Source organism: Anser brachyrhynchus (assembly GCF_964034855.1).
Source record: "Anser brachyrhynchus genome assembly, chromosome: 7".
NCBI classification, from domain to species: Eukaryota; Metazoa; Chordata; class Aves; order Anseriformes; family Anatidae; genus Anser; species Anser brachyrhynchus.
The window spans coordinates 36449236-36467540 of NC_137701.1; the positions used below are offsets into that span (position 1 = coordinate 36449236).

Below are 18305 nucleotides of genomic sequence, written 5' to 3' on the forward strand. Positions count from 1 at the left end.
TAATTTTTTTATATTCCATTCACAGTGTGGGTACACAAGGCAGGCACTTGTCCAATGTCTCTTCAAATGAAAGAAAAGGCATCGAAACGTAAATTTAACTTATATAAAGAAATATAACTAAATCTATTTTCATTTTGTACAACCAAGATATGTTTTACATTTCTACAGCTGATGGTTACTTTAAGGTTTTGGTTTATTTTTCTGAGGTGAACTTGCCAAATATTTAGTTTTAAGTATTTATGCTTACTCACAGTCCATTTGTTTGTAGCGATGAAAAATCAAGGCACTTTTTGCTTTATCAACATCCACACTTAGGTATTCTACAAGGCTCTTGCCAAATTTGTGTACTCTAAATGCACCATTTTTAGGACCTGCTCCATATATGTAATCCTCAAAAATGTCAATTCTATGTGGATGCAGTAAACCTTAAATAAAAATAATACACACAAACACATATTCATATACAAATAGTAAACAGTTTTATTTTAATAATAACTTATATTGCACTGTAATTACAAGCTAAAAGGCATTATTATTCAGTGTGTGCAGTTTTTACCCACAAAGATTGCCTTTTAAAAAGCAATCTTCTTAAAAAGAATTCTTTCCATACTATGAGCAACTAAATGTGTAGCTTTGTATTAGCTTTCAACCTCAGAAAATGGTTGAACATTGAGAAGCAGGGAAACCCTACAGGAAAGACTAGCTGATGAAAGACTACCTTTTATACTACACATATTTTAATTCATAACTATGGTAAATAAATGCAAAATAAAATGCAAAGCTTCTACCAATTCCTCATTTTTAGTAGCTAGTATCTTCCAGAAGCCTCTGGTGAATTCCAGACTGGTAGTTAAAATGCTCTCTAGCACCAGATGTAATATCATCCCAATGAAAATCCAATACCAACTGCCAACTAAGCTTTCCTCAGCATGCTTTCAAATTTTTGAAGTCTTCAATGTTCTTTCTACTAAAATTTCACAAAATAATGTTACATATATCATCAAATTATTGAAAAGCCAACATGCAGTTGTTTAAAAGCAAAGTTTGCTTGATCAGAATCTCTTTTCTTCTGAAAGAAACTTTCCCAACTGACATTCTTTTAGCAGAATTCTGTGATTGTTAACTGACTGGAAAGCCAAATTAATTTTTTTTCTCCCAAACTGACCCTGGTCAGATCTCATCACAGTCTACAACTTCCTCATGAGGGGGAGTGGCGAGGCAGCCGCTGATCTCTTCTTTCTGGTGACCAGCGATAGGACCCAAGGGAAGTGTTTGAAGCTGTGACAGGGTAGGATTCAGAATGGATATCGGGAAAAGGTTCTTCACTGAGAGAGTGGTTGGACTATGGAACAGGCTCCCCAGGGAAGTCGTCACAGCACTGAGCCTGCCAGAGTTCAAGAAGTATTCAGACAATGCTCTCAGACACATGGTCTGATTTTTTGGGTGGTCCTTTGGCAACCCAGGAGTTGGACTTGATGATCCTCGTGGGTCCCTTCCAACTCAGATATTCTATGACTCTATGATCTATGAACTTTACAATTCCTATGCAATGCCGAAAGCTCCAATTTCTAACTAGTTAAGGTCTTCCTGCTGCAATGCAAATTCAAATGAGGCTACAAAAATATTTCTCACAGTGGTATTTAATAGTAACTAAGCTAACTATTAGGTAACAGTCTTGGAAATTTGCACGTATAATTCTGTATTTGTTTCCCTAAAGTAACTTTATCAGACTATTAAAAAACTTAAATACGTATTTGTTCAGATAATATCTAAAGTATTATCTACAAAAAGCAATGAATATTAGCTCTTAACAGTGAACGTTTTTTTCTTACATAGTTTCTCAGTATAGTAAAATTTTTGCCCAATAAAACAGAAATCATGTTACATAAATCCTCTTCATACCTTGTTTACTGCTCACGGACACAACTGAATCAGAACCATCAAAAAGAACACTTCCAATAACAGATAATTCAAAATCAGCCCAGAACAAACGCTGACTGAACTGATCAACTACAAGACCTAAAAAGAAAAAAAAAAAAAAGTTCAACCAAGTATATAAAGGTTAAAATTTTTTTATTAAATCTACAGTTTTCTATCATTCATATTCCAGTGATAAAGATGACAATGAAAATACAGGCTTGGAAACCAAGGAATAAAATATAATATCTGCAGCTTAAACATTCCTTGAGTCAACTGGTTTCTTTTACTTTCTTAAACTTACACATCCAAGGTCAGTACCTCAGCAAGTAGGGATATCTACCAGTTGGGAATATAAACATAGGATCTAATCCCGTCATTTTCTCTATCAACAAAAAAAACTATTTTGTCAATAGATTTCTAACCAATAGCACTAGCGTGACTGCATGTTAGGAACTTTAAAGCATTCACATTTGACGCTATATTCTGAATCTATACTGTTTCCACAAATATATATCTAACTATGTATTTGTTACCACCAAAACTTCATACATAGTAATTATTACAGAACTAAAAATAAGATTATTTTAATTAAATTAGGTTGAAAGTGTTGCAAGAATTAAGCAGCAATATCCACAAATGTGTTTACACTCATATATATGGAAAGAGAGCAAAAGTGAGAGAGTGAGAGTACAAACAAGTATAAAAGACAGAAAACAATGTGACTACTCAACCTCTAGGCAATAACTAAATAGTTAAATCGAGCAGTCCATGTTACTCTAGGGGATGCTTAAATGATTAATATGTCATTTTAAGTCATGTCAAAAGCTTCAACCTATAACAATATTTGAACCATAAAATAATTTAATTCAGAGCTTCTGAAGTTATAGTGTATTTTTAATAAGAATGGGAAGTATTTTTCTTCCTATTTATGTAAGTAGGTAAGTCAGAAAAAAATACATCAAAAGAAATTATACATAACAGCAAAAATTCTCATCTTAAGGTCATAAATTAATCAGCTACAGATAGATGAGAGGAAGTAGAGGATGTGTGATGCATAAACCAGTGAAATATGTTTCTATTTGTAATTCTGTTTTTTTTAAAAAAAAAGTCTTTAAAAGAAACACTAGAATTCAGACATACAGTTAAAGAGAATAATTTCTGGTAAAATAGCATCATAATGTGTTAACTCTGGGTGTTATAAAGTACTTGTAAGAGAGAATATTTTAGAAATAGTTCCCAGTCTCCAGCTTAAAATTATATATATATATTTTTGCATTTTAGTAAGAATACTTAAATATCAAAAAAAAAAATATCTCAATGATTCCTTCACAATACCAGAGATAGCACATAGTAAAAAAATATATATATATTTTTAGAACTATATTTACAGATCTGTGCATCTGGCATGTTCACAATGTTTTATAAAAGAAGCTCAGCAAAAAACAAGCAAGAGTTCTGATAAACTAAATTATGATCTCTTTCTGTCCTAATCATCAGAATCTACTTACTGAATTTATTATTGACTATATATTATTGTGTTTCAAACTTGCCTAGAAAAGAGCATTAGCTTCTTCTCCTCAGAGCTTTCCTTATCACGGAAATAATGCCTTAAGTTGTTATATTTCAGTCTAATCATGTCAATAAAGAGAGGGTATGACCTTTGTAGGGTGAGTGTAATTTGCATATACAACTCCATAAACCCACCTCAGCTAGGGACTTAGAAGTCTATTAAAATATTACTACTTGTGGTAGTGATAGTGTCAGCTAACTGACATTTAGATATTCAGATAGTAACCTCTAGAAAGAAGCCTGTATTTCAATAGATATGCATAGCAAAGTTGGACAACCCCTAATTTGCAATACAATAATAACAAATTATCATTGTATGCGTGAAGAAACATCAAATATTGCATGAGAAAATGGGTTGCAAACACATCATTTGTGGTTTCAAGACAGGATGCTGATATTTAAGAGAGAACCATTTCATTATTGATTTATCATTTCCTTTGTCAAAAAAAAAAATTTACTTTTATCCTGACAATGGAGTCTTAATGGTAATTCATAAGATCTCAACATGCACTGTCAAGCTTCAAAATATTTCTGTAAAATACTGAGATAATTTTGTTGCTTCTTTGAACACCTAAAACCTCATTTTATATTATTTTGCAGAGTATTCAGGAAACTAACTGTAATAGGCTGTAAGACTTCACATACGGTCTTAGAAAACGTGTTTCTCTGCTAACTGGTGTTCCCTTAATTGATTTTGCTTGTCAAGTGTTATTGAACAAATCATTTTTTTTAAACTGATTTTATATAGTCCTTTGGTACTGCTTTGTAAAATTAACCAGTTAAGCTTTGTTACAAGAGTGTAAGTCATATCAAGATGCATTGTTTGAAAAAAATAAAGTTTTTTTATTAGTAGCTGCACATCAATAACCTGAATATATATTAAAAAGTATACAATAAATATATATTTGCAAACTGAGAAATGAGAATTCAGACAAAAAATCCACAATGAATTAGCAAATGCCATGTGATTAAGAAGAATGGATAAGGTGCACACCTGTAGGTCTTTGTAAATTCTTTTGAACCAATATCCTCCTCAGTGTACCATCCATAGATGATTCCTCTATGTGAGAGCGATCCCCAATAACCGTCCAGTACATCATCCTAAAAGCATTACACATAAAAAAAAAGAAAAAAGATAGAAGCCTATACTAAAACTCAGAACACTTTATAGATACTATTTTTTTTTTTCTTTTGTGAGCAACCTACCTGAAAGATGGGAGATAGCTCACCCTGATTTACATACAAGTAAACTGAGTGGCAAGGTTAAGTAAATGACTTGGAAAAGTTTAGACATTAGTGGATATCATTTTGTTTCTCTTAATTTGCATCGTTATTTGAATTACAAAACCAGAGTAATGTTGAAATATACATACCCCTTTTTAGGATTTACAGCAATTGCATATGGTTCTCCTGCGATACTTGTTAGGAGTCTTGTACAGTTAGGTCCATTCAATTGACCTACATTGATGGAATATCTCAGACTAGTCCAATGAGTTGTATAGTAGCTGAACCAATGCATTCTGGAATGATCGGTCCAGTAAATATTTCCAGCAATCCAGTCAACAGCAATGCCCCTAGGTCTTTTGAATTCTGGACACTAAAAGGAACAGATGTTAAAGTCAGATTTAATGAAATGATCATTCACAGCAGCTGCATAGTCACAGATTTGTATTGGCAAGGAAGTTTTAGCTTTAACATATATGGTGAAAAATTTAAAAACACTTCAATGGAAAGACAAGCTCCACCTGTAGGAGTAAAAACAGTGGAAGCAGACTGCTCATAGTTCTACTCAACAAAGAACAAGGCAATGGTTCAAAACAACTGTTTCATCAAGTCTTGGGCTACCTAAATTATTAAAACAGCACTTAGGCATGAGCTACATGAACTACTAATGCTGAAGCAAATAAATGTTACATATCGAAATTCCAAATGAAAGTAAAAGAAAGAACTGAGATTATTATACTCTATGAAAAACTATGCTATGCAATCCCTACCTAATCCTCCCTCATTGGAAATGTTTTTTGAGACCATTCTGAGTTATGGCACCTCAGGAGTCTGCCAAGGAAAAATAAAATCACTGCATTCAGAACACTGCAAAAAATTACCTATGTATTCTGCACAATATTAGTATGCAATAGTAAAGAAGCTATTGAAGCCCTTTTCCTCCCTTGCTGTTAACTGTAACTGTGCTCCACCATCAATTAAAACTAGAGCTATTCAGCTTCACACACAGCATTTACAAGAGTCTTGACTGATTACATCTTTGAGATTATAAACCATCATATCTGGTTTATATGAAATCATATCTGTATTATGATTTCACAGTTATGATTAAAGTCTAGATCCTAAAATACAGTCCTAAGGGAATAAGATCATACTGCAAACTGGAGATACATATGAAGAATATTCTCTGAAATTTACTAAAATTCCTGAAGAGAGAAGTAAAATCTATAAAATAGGACTACCCAATTATTTCTTACATGAATGCAGTATATCACCAAAAATTAATACTTGCATGAACTAAATACATATAAAAATTGTACACTGGTTTACATATAATTATATCAAGTTAAGTTATGAACAAAAAAATTCTATTCTTTGACAAATGCAGCAACAGAATGCTAGTAAACTATGTAACTGAAATCAGTAAAGAAAATCCTAAAATAACTTATTTTCCTTGGGTATCCTTAATACTACAAAGACATTTGTAGACTTTTTTTTCATCATAAAATAAAGGTCATTTCAGTCTCTAGGTGAAGTAATAGGACGTGCAACAGTGCATTTAGATAGCCTGCTGTTTGTAAAACTTTAATCCTGCAAAAATGTCATAGAATGCATGTTATAAATGTAAACAGAACCCCGACTTCCTATTTAGATGAATATTAAACCAGCAAAATCAACCACCAAATTTACAAATTGGTACTTCTTTAAAACACAGGTCATAGTAGTTTTTTTTAGTTAAAATAATACATCATAAATCTTTTTGCAAAATGACGATACGAGCAGGATATGCTTTCAGAAATACAACAAAAATAAATTATTCTTTCAAGAAGTGTAGCATCTGAATGCAACATTGTTTTTTTTTTTTCCACTCGTTAAGTAATCCAAGCATAACTCAAAGAATTTCAAGTAAAAGACATCATACCTGAAAATGTGTTTTTTTGATTTTTTTTTTTCCTGATAACCTTTCATTGCATTTTTTAATCTAAGATCCTTTTAATCCGGGATAATATTCATGAATCTGTGTCTAGAAGACTCTCATGCCTGGAGATCTCCAGTTACTATTTTGGAGACCATTAAGATTAATGACTTACCTGGAAGCACTGGACTACAGTGCTGGAACTACACTGGACTACACTGGAACCAAATGTTCTTTTGGGACAGCAGCTACCATGGCCAGCAATGTCCCTTGCCTTTCTTTGGACTGTTCATGAACTGCTGTTTATAGTAAGACTGCCTTTTTTTTTTTTTTTTAACCTGGTTAACACATCATGCAAGTTCCCATGCAGTGTGAGGGGTGGTTCTCAAAAAGCTGATGAAAGCGGATGAAACATGCAGAAAAACTTCTGGAACGCTGATCTTTCCTCATTCTCAACTATACAGGAGAAGTGAAATTCCAGTAATGCTGGGATTCATATTAAAGATCAAATTAACAAGGAGATAACCATACGAAATGGAAAGCAGACAGCTGGTGTAACAGCTTAAAAAGGGAGAATAATAATAATAAAAAAAACTAGCTGATGCTACTGCCGTTTAATTCTCAGTTGTGTTCATTAAGTTTCAACCTAGCTATATCATGTTTCTGGTGTCTTATGCAACTTCTTGTACTGTCTACGAAAATTACTTATTGTAAATGAGCTTTTACCTAAATAGGTTATTTGGATTATGTTAATTTTAAAGAATGATTTTTGCATACAGAATAAGGCTGAAAATACAGGAACGAAATCCTATTTTCTACAGTTCTTTTAGCCCACTCTGATGCTGAATATAATTTACTACAACTTATTAGAAAACCTGGGATTTGAAGCTTGATAACCTTTTATAACGTTAGTTTCTGCACATCTACTGAACATGTCAGCCTGACCATTTTTTATCTGAATTGTTGCCTATTGTAAAACATCTTTTAAAGGTACATAAATAAATAAACCTACAGTAACATCTTGGATTTGGAAATCGTTTTGATATAGTGATAGATTACATTTAGAAATCAATCTCTGAAGCCGAATTTGATTGGAGGAAGTTTGTTACACATACAGCAGGAACTCATCACCTTGCAATTCTCAGCATTTTAACTAGAAAAGACAAATTAAAAATATAAGTTCTATCATAAGTACATCTGAAGAAGTATTTTTGCTGTTTTCTTTAGAGATGTTTTTGGTATTGCATTTCTGTAGAAAAAAAGAATGATTTTTTTTTAATGTATCTTGATTAAAAATAATATATTATCCAATAATAGATAACAATAAAAATAAATTAGAAAAGATGATACTTGAGAACTCTTAGGCTTTCACTTATGAAGACAGAAAATTTCCTTAACAGATGAGCATCCCGGTAGATGCAAATATTCACCAAACCACTGTTTGTATTACATAAGTAGGATCATTTAAATAACATATCTATCTGATACCAGACAGAGAGGCTCTCCTAAGGTCATAATTAAACATCATCCATACAGAGCTGCTGCTTCAACGTAAAGCAATAACTTAATGCTGTTACCTTTAAGAATAGTAAAAACATTCTGATGATATGCACAACTAAAAAAGAAGCAGAAAACCTGTTACTGTTCAAATCAGTTAACAGCTGAAAAGACCAGTGTAGATATTCCTTAAATATTCCTTGAGCTTGAATATCTGCTATTGTCATCAAGAATTTGCACAGGAACTCTCCTGTACTAATGGTATCATGGTGTGTACTGGAACATCTCAGTGTATGGATCTGAGCAGGATTTTTTTTCTTTAAATAGTATTTATTAGCACTTGGAAAACATCTTCTGCATAATTAATATACCGTGAGGTAAAAATACACACGTCAGTTCCAGTAACCTCATGAAACACATAAGTCACAGAAAATATTTGTGAGGGTAACCTGGAAAATTTCTGTAAACCAAACATTATCATTTTATAGATTTCAAACTAGTCGGCAGACTTAGATACCACTCTTACTTCATATAATGTGCATTAACAGAACATATTTAAGCTATGGTACGTTTTAGCTGGGGTTAGTAGAACATTTAAACCATTTTTCCATTTAAAGCAATGGACTGAATTCCCCATGACCCGGGGAAAAGCTGGGAGTACATGGGTAGATAGCTATATCATAGGAGTAGTTGAGGGCCCTTGTTAAGCTCTCAGAACAGTGAGCCTGGAGAAAGCTTCTAATATACTGATTAAATACATTACAAAACCTATGTTTTTCTTCCTATTATACAGTACAATTATTTTAATGTTCAGCTTTGTGTTCTCTTCCATGAAAAAACAGCACTTGAGTTTAAGTGGCAAATCATTGTGTTGAAAATTCACCTCAGATAACTTATATATCCTCTCTCAAAGGATTACACCAGTAAACAGCTGCACCAGTTATCACCAATTCACTTGTATGAACTTGATCAGAATGTAATCCTCTTCTGTATCTGCCAATAAACTCTGAAGAGTTGATATTTACTATTTCTTTTAATGCTTCAATTTGTGCCAAGTTTAAACCCCTTTTCACAGATAAATATAAGAGATACTCGAAGCTGTTCTCTGAGGAAGGCTCTTGATATGCTAATTCCATGGAGCAATTTCAGTTGAGATGTATTTTCTGCATTAATGCAATTACCTGAAAATGCAGGTGAGTTTGTTCAAGTTTGCCATCCTGATTTACATATCAAAGTCTAGATATAAAAGTTATAATGTAACCTTTGAAAACTTATCCATTAAAAACTTGAGTTAAGTATAAGGAATTTTCAAGCTTTTTAAAATCAAAATTTAAGTGACAGTGCTAAAGCAACACTATAAATTAATTAAATCACTGATCTGCTATATATATGGCAATAGTATTTGAGTATTAATGAGATAATATTTGGAAAATATTCTGAATAGGTTAATGCAGTAAGAAATAAATGCTTCACAAATATAAATGCAAGGTGGTTGGAATTAGATGACCTTTAATGTCCCTTCCAACCCAAGCCATTCTGATTCTATGATAAATGAAAGGTCTCCAACTTATATTCAGATATACTCAATTCTGTTCATTTTCCACATACAGATCTGTAAAAAGCTTTATATGGCTCGGATGAAGCACCTTCACAAGCATCTACCATCTACCTGAATTGTTAGACGAAAATGGTATATAAAGAAAAGCATTTTTTTTTTCATGCAACACTGGGAAAGCAAAGCTGTATTTTGATAACCTCAACTTAAGAGGAAGTGACTAGAAAGTATTCTGGCATAATAGCAAAACAGTAACACAAAAAACAATATAAAATAATAGTAATTGTAAGAACATTTTTACTTTATTCATTTTAAACATGGAGACAACATTGAATCAGTTAGGAAAATTTGAACCCCTGGACTATTAAGAAGTCTCAAGGAAGTTTATGTTCAATTTTATGGATTCATAATAAAGCACAGATCCATTAAAGATGTTGTGGGCCAACAGACTACACTTACCTTTGTAGGAGTTGACTGGATATTAACCACGAAGAAATAAAATAAATCAATAAAAATAACAACAACAACAAAAAGCCCAACGCGTTCATTTCACAAGACTTTACAAGTTTGTTATTTTCTTTACGTAAGGAATTTGATACAGAGGTTTGTCTAGCAGGACTTCTTAGGTACAGGTATCTGCCACTTTCATATGAAAAAAAAATATCACAGTAGAATTACTCCACATTTTCAGTGAATACTTAGATTCTCAAAGTATCCTGCCCCAAAACTTGAATGACATACGTGACCAATAGAAATGCTAGGAATAATCTTCTGTTTTAGATCTACTTCCCACACATATGCTATCATAAACAACTGTCCACTGGTGCCTACATCCTCAGGGTTTCTGCTCAAAGGTCAGAAATGTCATTCACTTGCAAAGGTAATTTTCTTGGAGGAAAGGTACTTAGAGCGGGTTTCAGATGTGCAAGATTTGAATGACAGATGAACGATGACTGTTGCTATTGGTGTTTATTGTACTGGATACAAAAGCATTCATGTAATGTAAGCTCATCCCTGTTAACTCTCTTAATTTTAAGGAAACAGCTAGAAAGATGTTCTTTCTAACCTCACTTCTACTGGCCAAGAAAAAAAAAAAAAGAGTAACTGAGTAACTCTCCTTCTGCCATCACATTTAATACAGTCAAAAATCTAAATTTAGAGCATTGCAGAAACACAGACATACAGATCATGTTGTTATCTTCAGTTCAGCACTAACATATGCTTGAGAATCTTCTACATACAGGTTAGGTAAAATGAATATCAATCTGCACTTCATTTGTTTACAAGTAAAGACTGCTTGAAATTACCCTAGGTTAGAAAAATCCACATTTCTGCAGCAAATGGCAAAGTGACATTTATACTCATTCAAAAATAACTACGCAGTTAAGTAAATAAAGGAATAATTACTGCTTTCGTTTTTAAGTGTTTCTCATAGATTTTCTAATATTATTGTTTACCTGGTCACTATGGAAATCAGGCCTCTCTTTGGCCTATCTAAATTTTCTGTTTTCCAAGTATTTGAAATTCATGCCTTTCTTTAAACAATATCACATATATATATATATATTATAACCTCTCTTCTTTTCTCCCTCTTAAAAAAAAAAAAGAAAGAAAGAAAAGTATATATATACCTTCCTAGTACACAATATTTCCAAGTTTCTAACATATTGGTTATTTCTGTGTAGAACAATTTTAAATACAGTTGTGTTCTCCTAGAGCCATGATGAAGTCTGTCAAGAGTCTTGAAAGGAAAGGCATAGTAATTTAATTCGACACATACTATTTGAATAAAATAATTATCAAGTAACAATTTTAGCTTATTAAATCATTAAATTATTATAAACAATTGGAAAAGAAAAATAAATGGAAATATATTTGTTATTTGTAATCTTTGGGTTTGTTTACTTACTATCAAGCCACTGTTACTTTGCCTTCTCTCTCGGTCATGAAGTTTTTTGTAGAAAATTCCTCCAGGATTAAACTGAGTACTCCAAACAATCATGTTCCCTTGAAAATATGCATCCATTCCAGTTATCCTTGAATTATGTTCAATATGTGATATTTGTTGATGAACATCACTGTAGTTGAATGGATATGCAAAACCCAGGATGTCAGTGTCATTAGCAACATAGAGAACTTGATCTTCAGAGCCTAGGAATTATTATAATGAAACAAAAATAAGGTAAATGTCAATTAAGGCAAAAATCAGTGGTTTTCACTCAAGTAGCTTTTTGGTGTTTATCTGACCATTTCTTTCGTTAAAAAAACCACTCATGCTCTGGACAATAATTGCAACTCTTCATACTTTGATACTATTATATGACTTCAATGTTCTCCAGACTCATACTGTATATATTACGAAGTGTGTAATGTAAGAATTTGAGCACTTTAAGCAATATACAAAAATAGGGGATATTATGCATATATCCATAACCCACATCAATTGCTACACATTTTTAAATGCATGTTGTGTCTAAAGGGTCCTAAACAAACACAAACATGCCAATAGGCATTATTTTAAAGTGCTCTAGTATCTTTACTGAAGAGAGTGAAGCTTTGAAACTGACTACAACAGAAGCAAACTGGACTAGAGTTGCTATAGAACATGCACAGTAATGCCTTACATCTCAGCATTTCAGATAGTGTTTATGGATACATGTGAATGTGCAATATTTATGGTTATCTAGTTACTATCTACATTTGGATATCATATATGCTATTCATAAGAAAGATTATTCTGAGTTGTTTTGAGAATTACTTGTGTGTATTATTCAAGAAATATTTATCTAAATATTGATTATATATGCAACACATCAGCGCTACCAATGATGTACATAATAAATGATTTAGTATAGCCCATTTATTATAATTTCTGTAGCCTTACCTTTTGCTACACAACTGTTATTCCTCTCCTTATAATTTTTCTCACATGTACATTTGTATGACCCTTTAATGTTATTGCAATGTTGGGAGCAGGCACCAAATACCATACACTCATTGATATCTGTGAGGGAAACAAATGCAGTTTATGAATCTATAGTCTAATACTATCTATTATTTAACTGAACATCCTGGAAAAATGCAAATGAAGAAAACAAACTCATAAGTATCAGTATATCTTGCAACAGTGAAAGGAAGCTTTCTGCAATTATTACTAACGTTATTCCCACTGTAATCAACACACCTCAGAAAGACATGTATATATATATTTACTATTTCTCCATCCTTCTTATATAAACCTATAATCATTAGAGCTTGAAATCAACTTTGAGAATGAAAATGCCTGCTACAATTATTTCCAACACATCTACCTCTGTTAGACCAAAAACTAAATGATCACCTGTTATTGGACAACCTCCCATGAATGGCATTTTCTCAAAAATCAAGTTATTAAGCTTTTTTATCAAGAGTCTATTCACTTTGACAGTCCCATTGAAGTGATATGCACTTTTTTCTGCAAGTTACTGTTCACCAGTAAAAAAGAAATTTAATTCTTAAACTATTCTTTGGAAGGTAGAAGTACTTATCTTTAATTATAACATCCTTTTTTTTCTGCTCAATGTGCCATCATAGATATTAAGACATGTTTTCTAAGGTATTTTACCTTCAAACTATTTATCTTTGTTTCAATTCTCAGTTTTATGCATCTTCATTATTTTTAAGCATCCAAAGTATTCTCACATATATATTTAAAAGCCGGTCCTAAATGCTCAGTTAAATATTCTATTAGACCATGAATCATCCATTAAAATCTTAAATTAGAAATTCATTTAATATTTGTCCTGAACCTTTTGACATTCACAATCAATGTTAATCTTTGATAACATCTCCAGGTATATTCATAACTCTATATCCTGTAAGTCCTTTCAGTTTCTTATCTCGGTTTCTAAATCTCACAGCTATGAAACAGTTTGGGAAGAGAAAAAAAAAGTGATATGCAACCCCTTCTTTAGCATAAAAAATGGACTACCCAGCTGACTTTTAATACTTTACAGTAAAAGTGATGGAAAAGGTCTGTACCTTCACATTGTCTATTTCTCTTGTTTCTCTGAAATCCAGGTTTGCATTGACACAGCAGAGATGTTTTTGTTTGATTACAGTATGCATCATCTCCACAAGGATTCACATTAGCTTCACATGTATATTCGGTGACACCTAAACATAAACAAAATGTCTAAAAAAAAACCTGATAGATTTGTTTATCTGTTAAAAATGACATTAAAATAACAAAAAAAAGTGACAAATTTATCTTTCCGTTGAAAGATCAAGGTAAATTTTAAACAAATATATGACATTACAATGTTTATCTACTTATGCATATAAATTGACACTATTTAGTTGAAATACTGTGCTTCACATCAAGAATTTAATACCAAAATTTATCTTGCTGCAGATGTGAAATAAAGTGCAATCCATTTATAGCTGATCTACTCCAAAAAGAACTACTCTAAACGCTCTAAAGGCTATTGCAACTTTTCCTTCCTTTTGCAGAACATCAAACAGAATTAAAATCAAATAACAATTAGCTGCCTTTTATTTTTTATTTTTTTTTTTAAGACTTTATCTGTTTATATACACTGTACAGGTTATGTTATTTTCATGTTACACTTCAATGTTGTTGAAAAGGTTTTCAATGGATGAAAGTCTCAGTTTATTCTTTATTTTCTGCTACAATCATGAAAACAAACTGTCAGAAAACTCACTTATTTTGCAGTCTTGCTCATCTGAACCATCTCCACAGTCATCAAACCAATCACACTGTAGTTCCATTGGAATACATTTCTTATCATTACAAGCAAATTCATCTTTTTTACAAGGTCTTGTTTTATATGCGATTTTATCTATGTAATTACAAATGAGTAAGAAAAAAAAAACAGTATTTAGGCAGTATTTAAGCTTTTTAAATTATTTTAGACACATGTAAATCGAAATGACCATGAAGCATTAAGCAACTGGAAATTATTTCAAGCTTAATTTCTTTCAATTTCAAACTCTGATCTACTAACCTCCAGTTAAGCTTTACTGAAGGACAAGCAGATCTCTGTAACAAAGTTTGCCTTCAGGTTGTTTTCTTTGATCTGAATGCCTTGAAAGGTAATGTCACCTACCACAGTGATCTTCATCCGAGTTATCACCACAGTCATCAACCTCATTGCAAATCTGTTCGGGTCGCAGACAAACTCTGTTGTTTCTACATCTGTACGGCCTTGTTGGAGGGCATGGAAACTTTACTGTATATTAAAAAAAAAAAAGAAATCAGCTACTACCCAGCTAGTATTCTTGAATCTTCTTTAATGTCTCCTTATCAAGGCAATGAGCAGGCATGGGAACACAGCTGTCCTTGACATACGAATGGTACTTTTTATGTTCTGATACCTAATAAAAGAACACTTAAGCAAAGTTTACAGTGTAAGTTTTTCATTTCAAGAATGAAATTATTTTGTGTGATATGGATAATTACACTTTTTTTTTTTTGAGAATCATTAAATATGACTGACATAAAATAAAGGAAGTGGCAAATTTAATGCTGATCTGTATTTTGATGTAGAAACAACTTTTTCCCATCTATGCACTTCCTCTAAGAAGATTATTTTTTCACAAATATCTTATCTGAAATTATATGAATAGAAGTAACAATGGAAAACTGTATCAAATTGGATGTGCTCAACAATTGTTTGCATTGATGATTCCATAGATTGTTGTTCAATGGAATGTTAAAGTTAATTATAGCTGTAAAAGTTAAGTATAGCTGTAAAAAATATTTTCAACATTAATTTTATTAAACTTGACTGAACTCATTATGAAAATAACTTGTAGCTGTTAATCTAGGATTTTTTATTTTCCAAGAACTCTGAGAATTTCAGTTTTACAGTGTTTCAGATTTATAAAATTTCAGTTTTATAGCTTCTGTGAAGTTATTTTATTCGCGATTGCAATGGCAGGTGTCCTGAAAGCAGGAGCACACAGTAAAAGTTTATCATAACCTTATATTCCCTATTACCTGATAGCTGCTTTCTCCCCTGTTTCCTCATTGGCTGAGTACTACAGGTTCACAACCTATTTGACGCGCTTCCATATACGTAGAATTTAATTTGACCAACCATTAATTTCTCCTTTTTCTTTTTTTTTCCTTCTTCTCTCATGACTAGAGGGCCCATGATTTTTGTTTTTACTGATTTTGCATGGCTCATCCTGTTTTTCTTAGCTATCCTCCTTATTTTGGGACAGTGGGACCTTCCCCTTATCTGCTTAACATACTCCACACTGCTATGCTGCACAATCACTTTTGAATATGCAAAGTTAGTGGAATTTTCCACTGCAAAGACACCTTCTATTGCAAAACCAACTTTGTTTCTCACACTATCTAATAGATGATGTCTTTTGTTTTGTGCATTTTTGGAAAAAATGGCTTTGGTATTTCTAAAGTTTTGTGATGCTAGACTTCTTAAAAAAATTACTCAAGGTAATTTCTATGTAATGTAATAATACATTTAGCATTTGTTAAAGAACTGTTGTTTTTAGAATAAACAAGTATACATCTACCAGATAGACATAACTTTAAAAAGGCACGTAAGTAATTTCTTATTTGACATCTACCCTGTAATTTTAACAAAGACTGTAAACTGAAAAAAGAGAGAGGAGGGGGAAATTATATCCAGTTCCTCTGTCTAGAGTTTTCACTGACACAGGTAACAGTATAACGCAATATGAACTCAGTATTTAGAAAGTATTACTTTGCTTGTATGCTCACATTTCAAGATGATCTTCTAAAGATCAAATGAAGAAAACTTAGATGTGCGTGTCCTTATACACTTAGGTATTTACATGTTATTTCTAAATCACTTACTGGCGTTACTACATTGAAAACACTGAAAAATTTAATGCCATACCACACATTTCAGCAACTTCATCAGAGTTATCCCCACAGTCATCCTCTCCATCACAAACCCAAAAATGCAGTTTGCAGAGAGAATTGTTGCACAAGAACTCATCAGCTCTACATATACTTCCCCCTGGAAGGAAAGAAAGAAGGCAAAAAAAAAAAAAGGAAAACAGAAAGACAAAGAATGAATGTCAGTTCTTGATAAAATCAGTAACATTATTACACATACTATCTGCAAAGGATAACACGTAGTGTAACTACATGAACAAATCCCACATGTAAGAGTTGAAGAAGCAGAGGGAAATACTCATTGTACTGTCTTCCTTGACCATACGCTTCTTCCACTTTCTTTTCATGACTGTTATATCTAGCAATTTCTTATTTGGCCTGACTAGAAAGATAAGTTACCAAAGAAAGACAATGAAAACTCACCAGCTATAAACTTTGCTATTAGGGTAGATCTAGACATATAGGTACAGAGTAGATAAGACTAGGTGACCTCTAAAAGTCTACTTCTTTTCTTATTGGGATATTTAGCAGACACAAAACACATCAAGAATATTTTTTCCATACAACTTTGGTATTGATTGATCTCTGAAGCATCTAACAAAACAGAACAGAGTGTGAGAGCTAGAGTGTTCAAGCTTTAAAAATGCTTCAAGTTGGATTCAGTTTTAATATGTGCAGCAGTAAGAAGGTATTTTGTTTCAAAGATGTTACAACTAAATTTTACCATTACAATCAATGAAGTTATAGAAACTTCTTGAAGTCTTGAAGTTCATTTTCTACAGAACATATTTTTCTGGTAAATGGATTCTCAGTTTTCTGAGAAAAGTAGAATACAGAAGTAAAAAAAAGAAGAAAAAAAAAAGGCCATGTACCTGCAGAGCAGGAAACAATGAAATTTTTTAAGATAGCATCAAAACTCTCCTTGTGGCTTTGCTCAATGCATTACATCTATTCTAATAGTTAGATTAAGCTCCAGTGGCTTACTTGTTCACTCAGTGCCCTGTTCACACCCCATTAAAATGAACAGAAGGGTTTCTTTCACCATAAAAGGTTCAGAACAGGTTTATTTTTTTTTTTTTTCCAGAACATTAATTTGTATGAAATACCCACTGTGTAAGAGGATGCTGGGAACTCTCATTCTATGTTACTGAATATGAGTCACTTCCATTGCAAATATAAGTTACAAGCAGTAACAGAAATTTTATTTATTATTATTCATGGAAAAAATATAATCCAAGTTGTTTTTTTTTATTACAGAAGACATGAATATAAATAATTGTGTGTATAATCACAATAAAACCACAATACTAGTTGAATCATAAGACTGAAAGAAACTAAAAAGTTGTATTTTTTAAACATGCATTTGTGGGCTACAAATAAATAGTATGGAAATTGTTTCAGAATGCTATAGAATAAAATTCCATTTTTGTTTGCTGTATTTCTAAAGAGAAAAAAATAGTTATCAGTGAGATAAACTGGCATTTGTTTTATGTGATTGCTCTGCCTGTCATAATTCTTTTATAGAATAGATTTCTATAAGAGAAATCTTAATTGTGACATAAATACAAAGTATTATAGCAATAACCAACTAGGCAAAAGGTTTCTTATTGCATTATAAGCAATTTGCAGTTCACAGAAGCTTCATTATGCCATCCAAAGAATAATGTAGGCTCCAGATAAAATAAGTATGTTACTACTTATTTACAGTTCATTGCTTTTCAAAGAGATATAGG

At 32.1% G+C, this 18305-nt stretch overlaps 1 protein-coding gene across 12 annotated transcripts in view; it reads right to left on the reverse strand.

The window, feature by feature from the left end:
- Positions 1 to 18305, reverse strand: part of LRP1B (LDL receptor related protein 1B) — a 553237-nt gene that overhangs the window by 44134 nt on the left and 490798 nt on the right. For 11 of the 12 annotated variants that reach the window (XM_080600673.1, XM_080600668.1, XM_080600675.1 and 8 more), the window contains 10 exons: positions 16571 to 16693; positions 14789 to 14911; positions 14384 to 14521; positions 13701 to 13835; positions 12565 to 12684; positions 11590 to 11831; positions 4863 to 5086; positions 4484 to 4590; positions 1903 to 2019; positions 252 to 425 (listed from right to left, as the gene is read on the reverse strand). In XM_080600673.1, coding sequence (XP_080456799.1) covers positions 252 to 425; positions 1903 to 2019; positions 4484 to 4590; positions 4863 to 5086; positions 11590 to 11831; positions 12565 to 12684; positions 13701 to 13835; positions 14384 to 14521; positions 14789 to 14911; positions 16571 to 16693 — 1503 coding nt within the window. Of the gene's footprint in view, positions 1 to 247; positions 426 to 1902; positions 2020 to 4483; positions 4591 to 4862; positions 5087 to 11589; positions 11832 to 12564; positions 12685 to 13700; positions 13836 to 14383; positions 14522 to 14788; positions 14912 to 16570; positions 16694 to 18305 lie in introns of all 12 variants that reach the window. The other variant, XM_080600678.1, reaches the window with a different exon arrangement.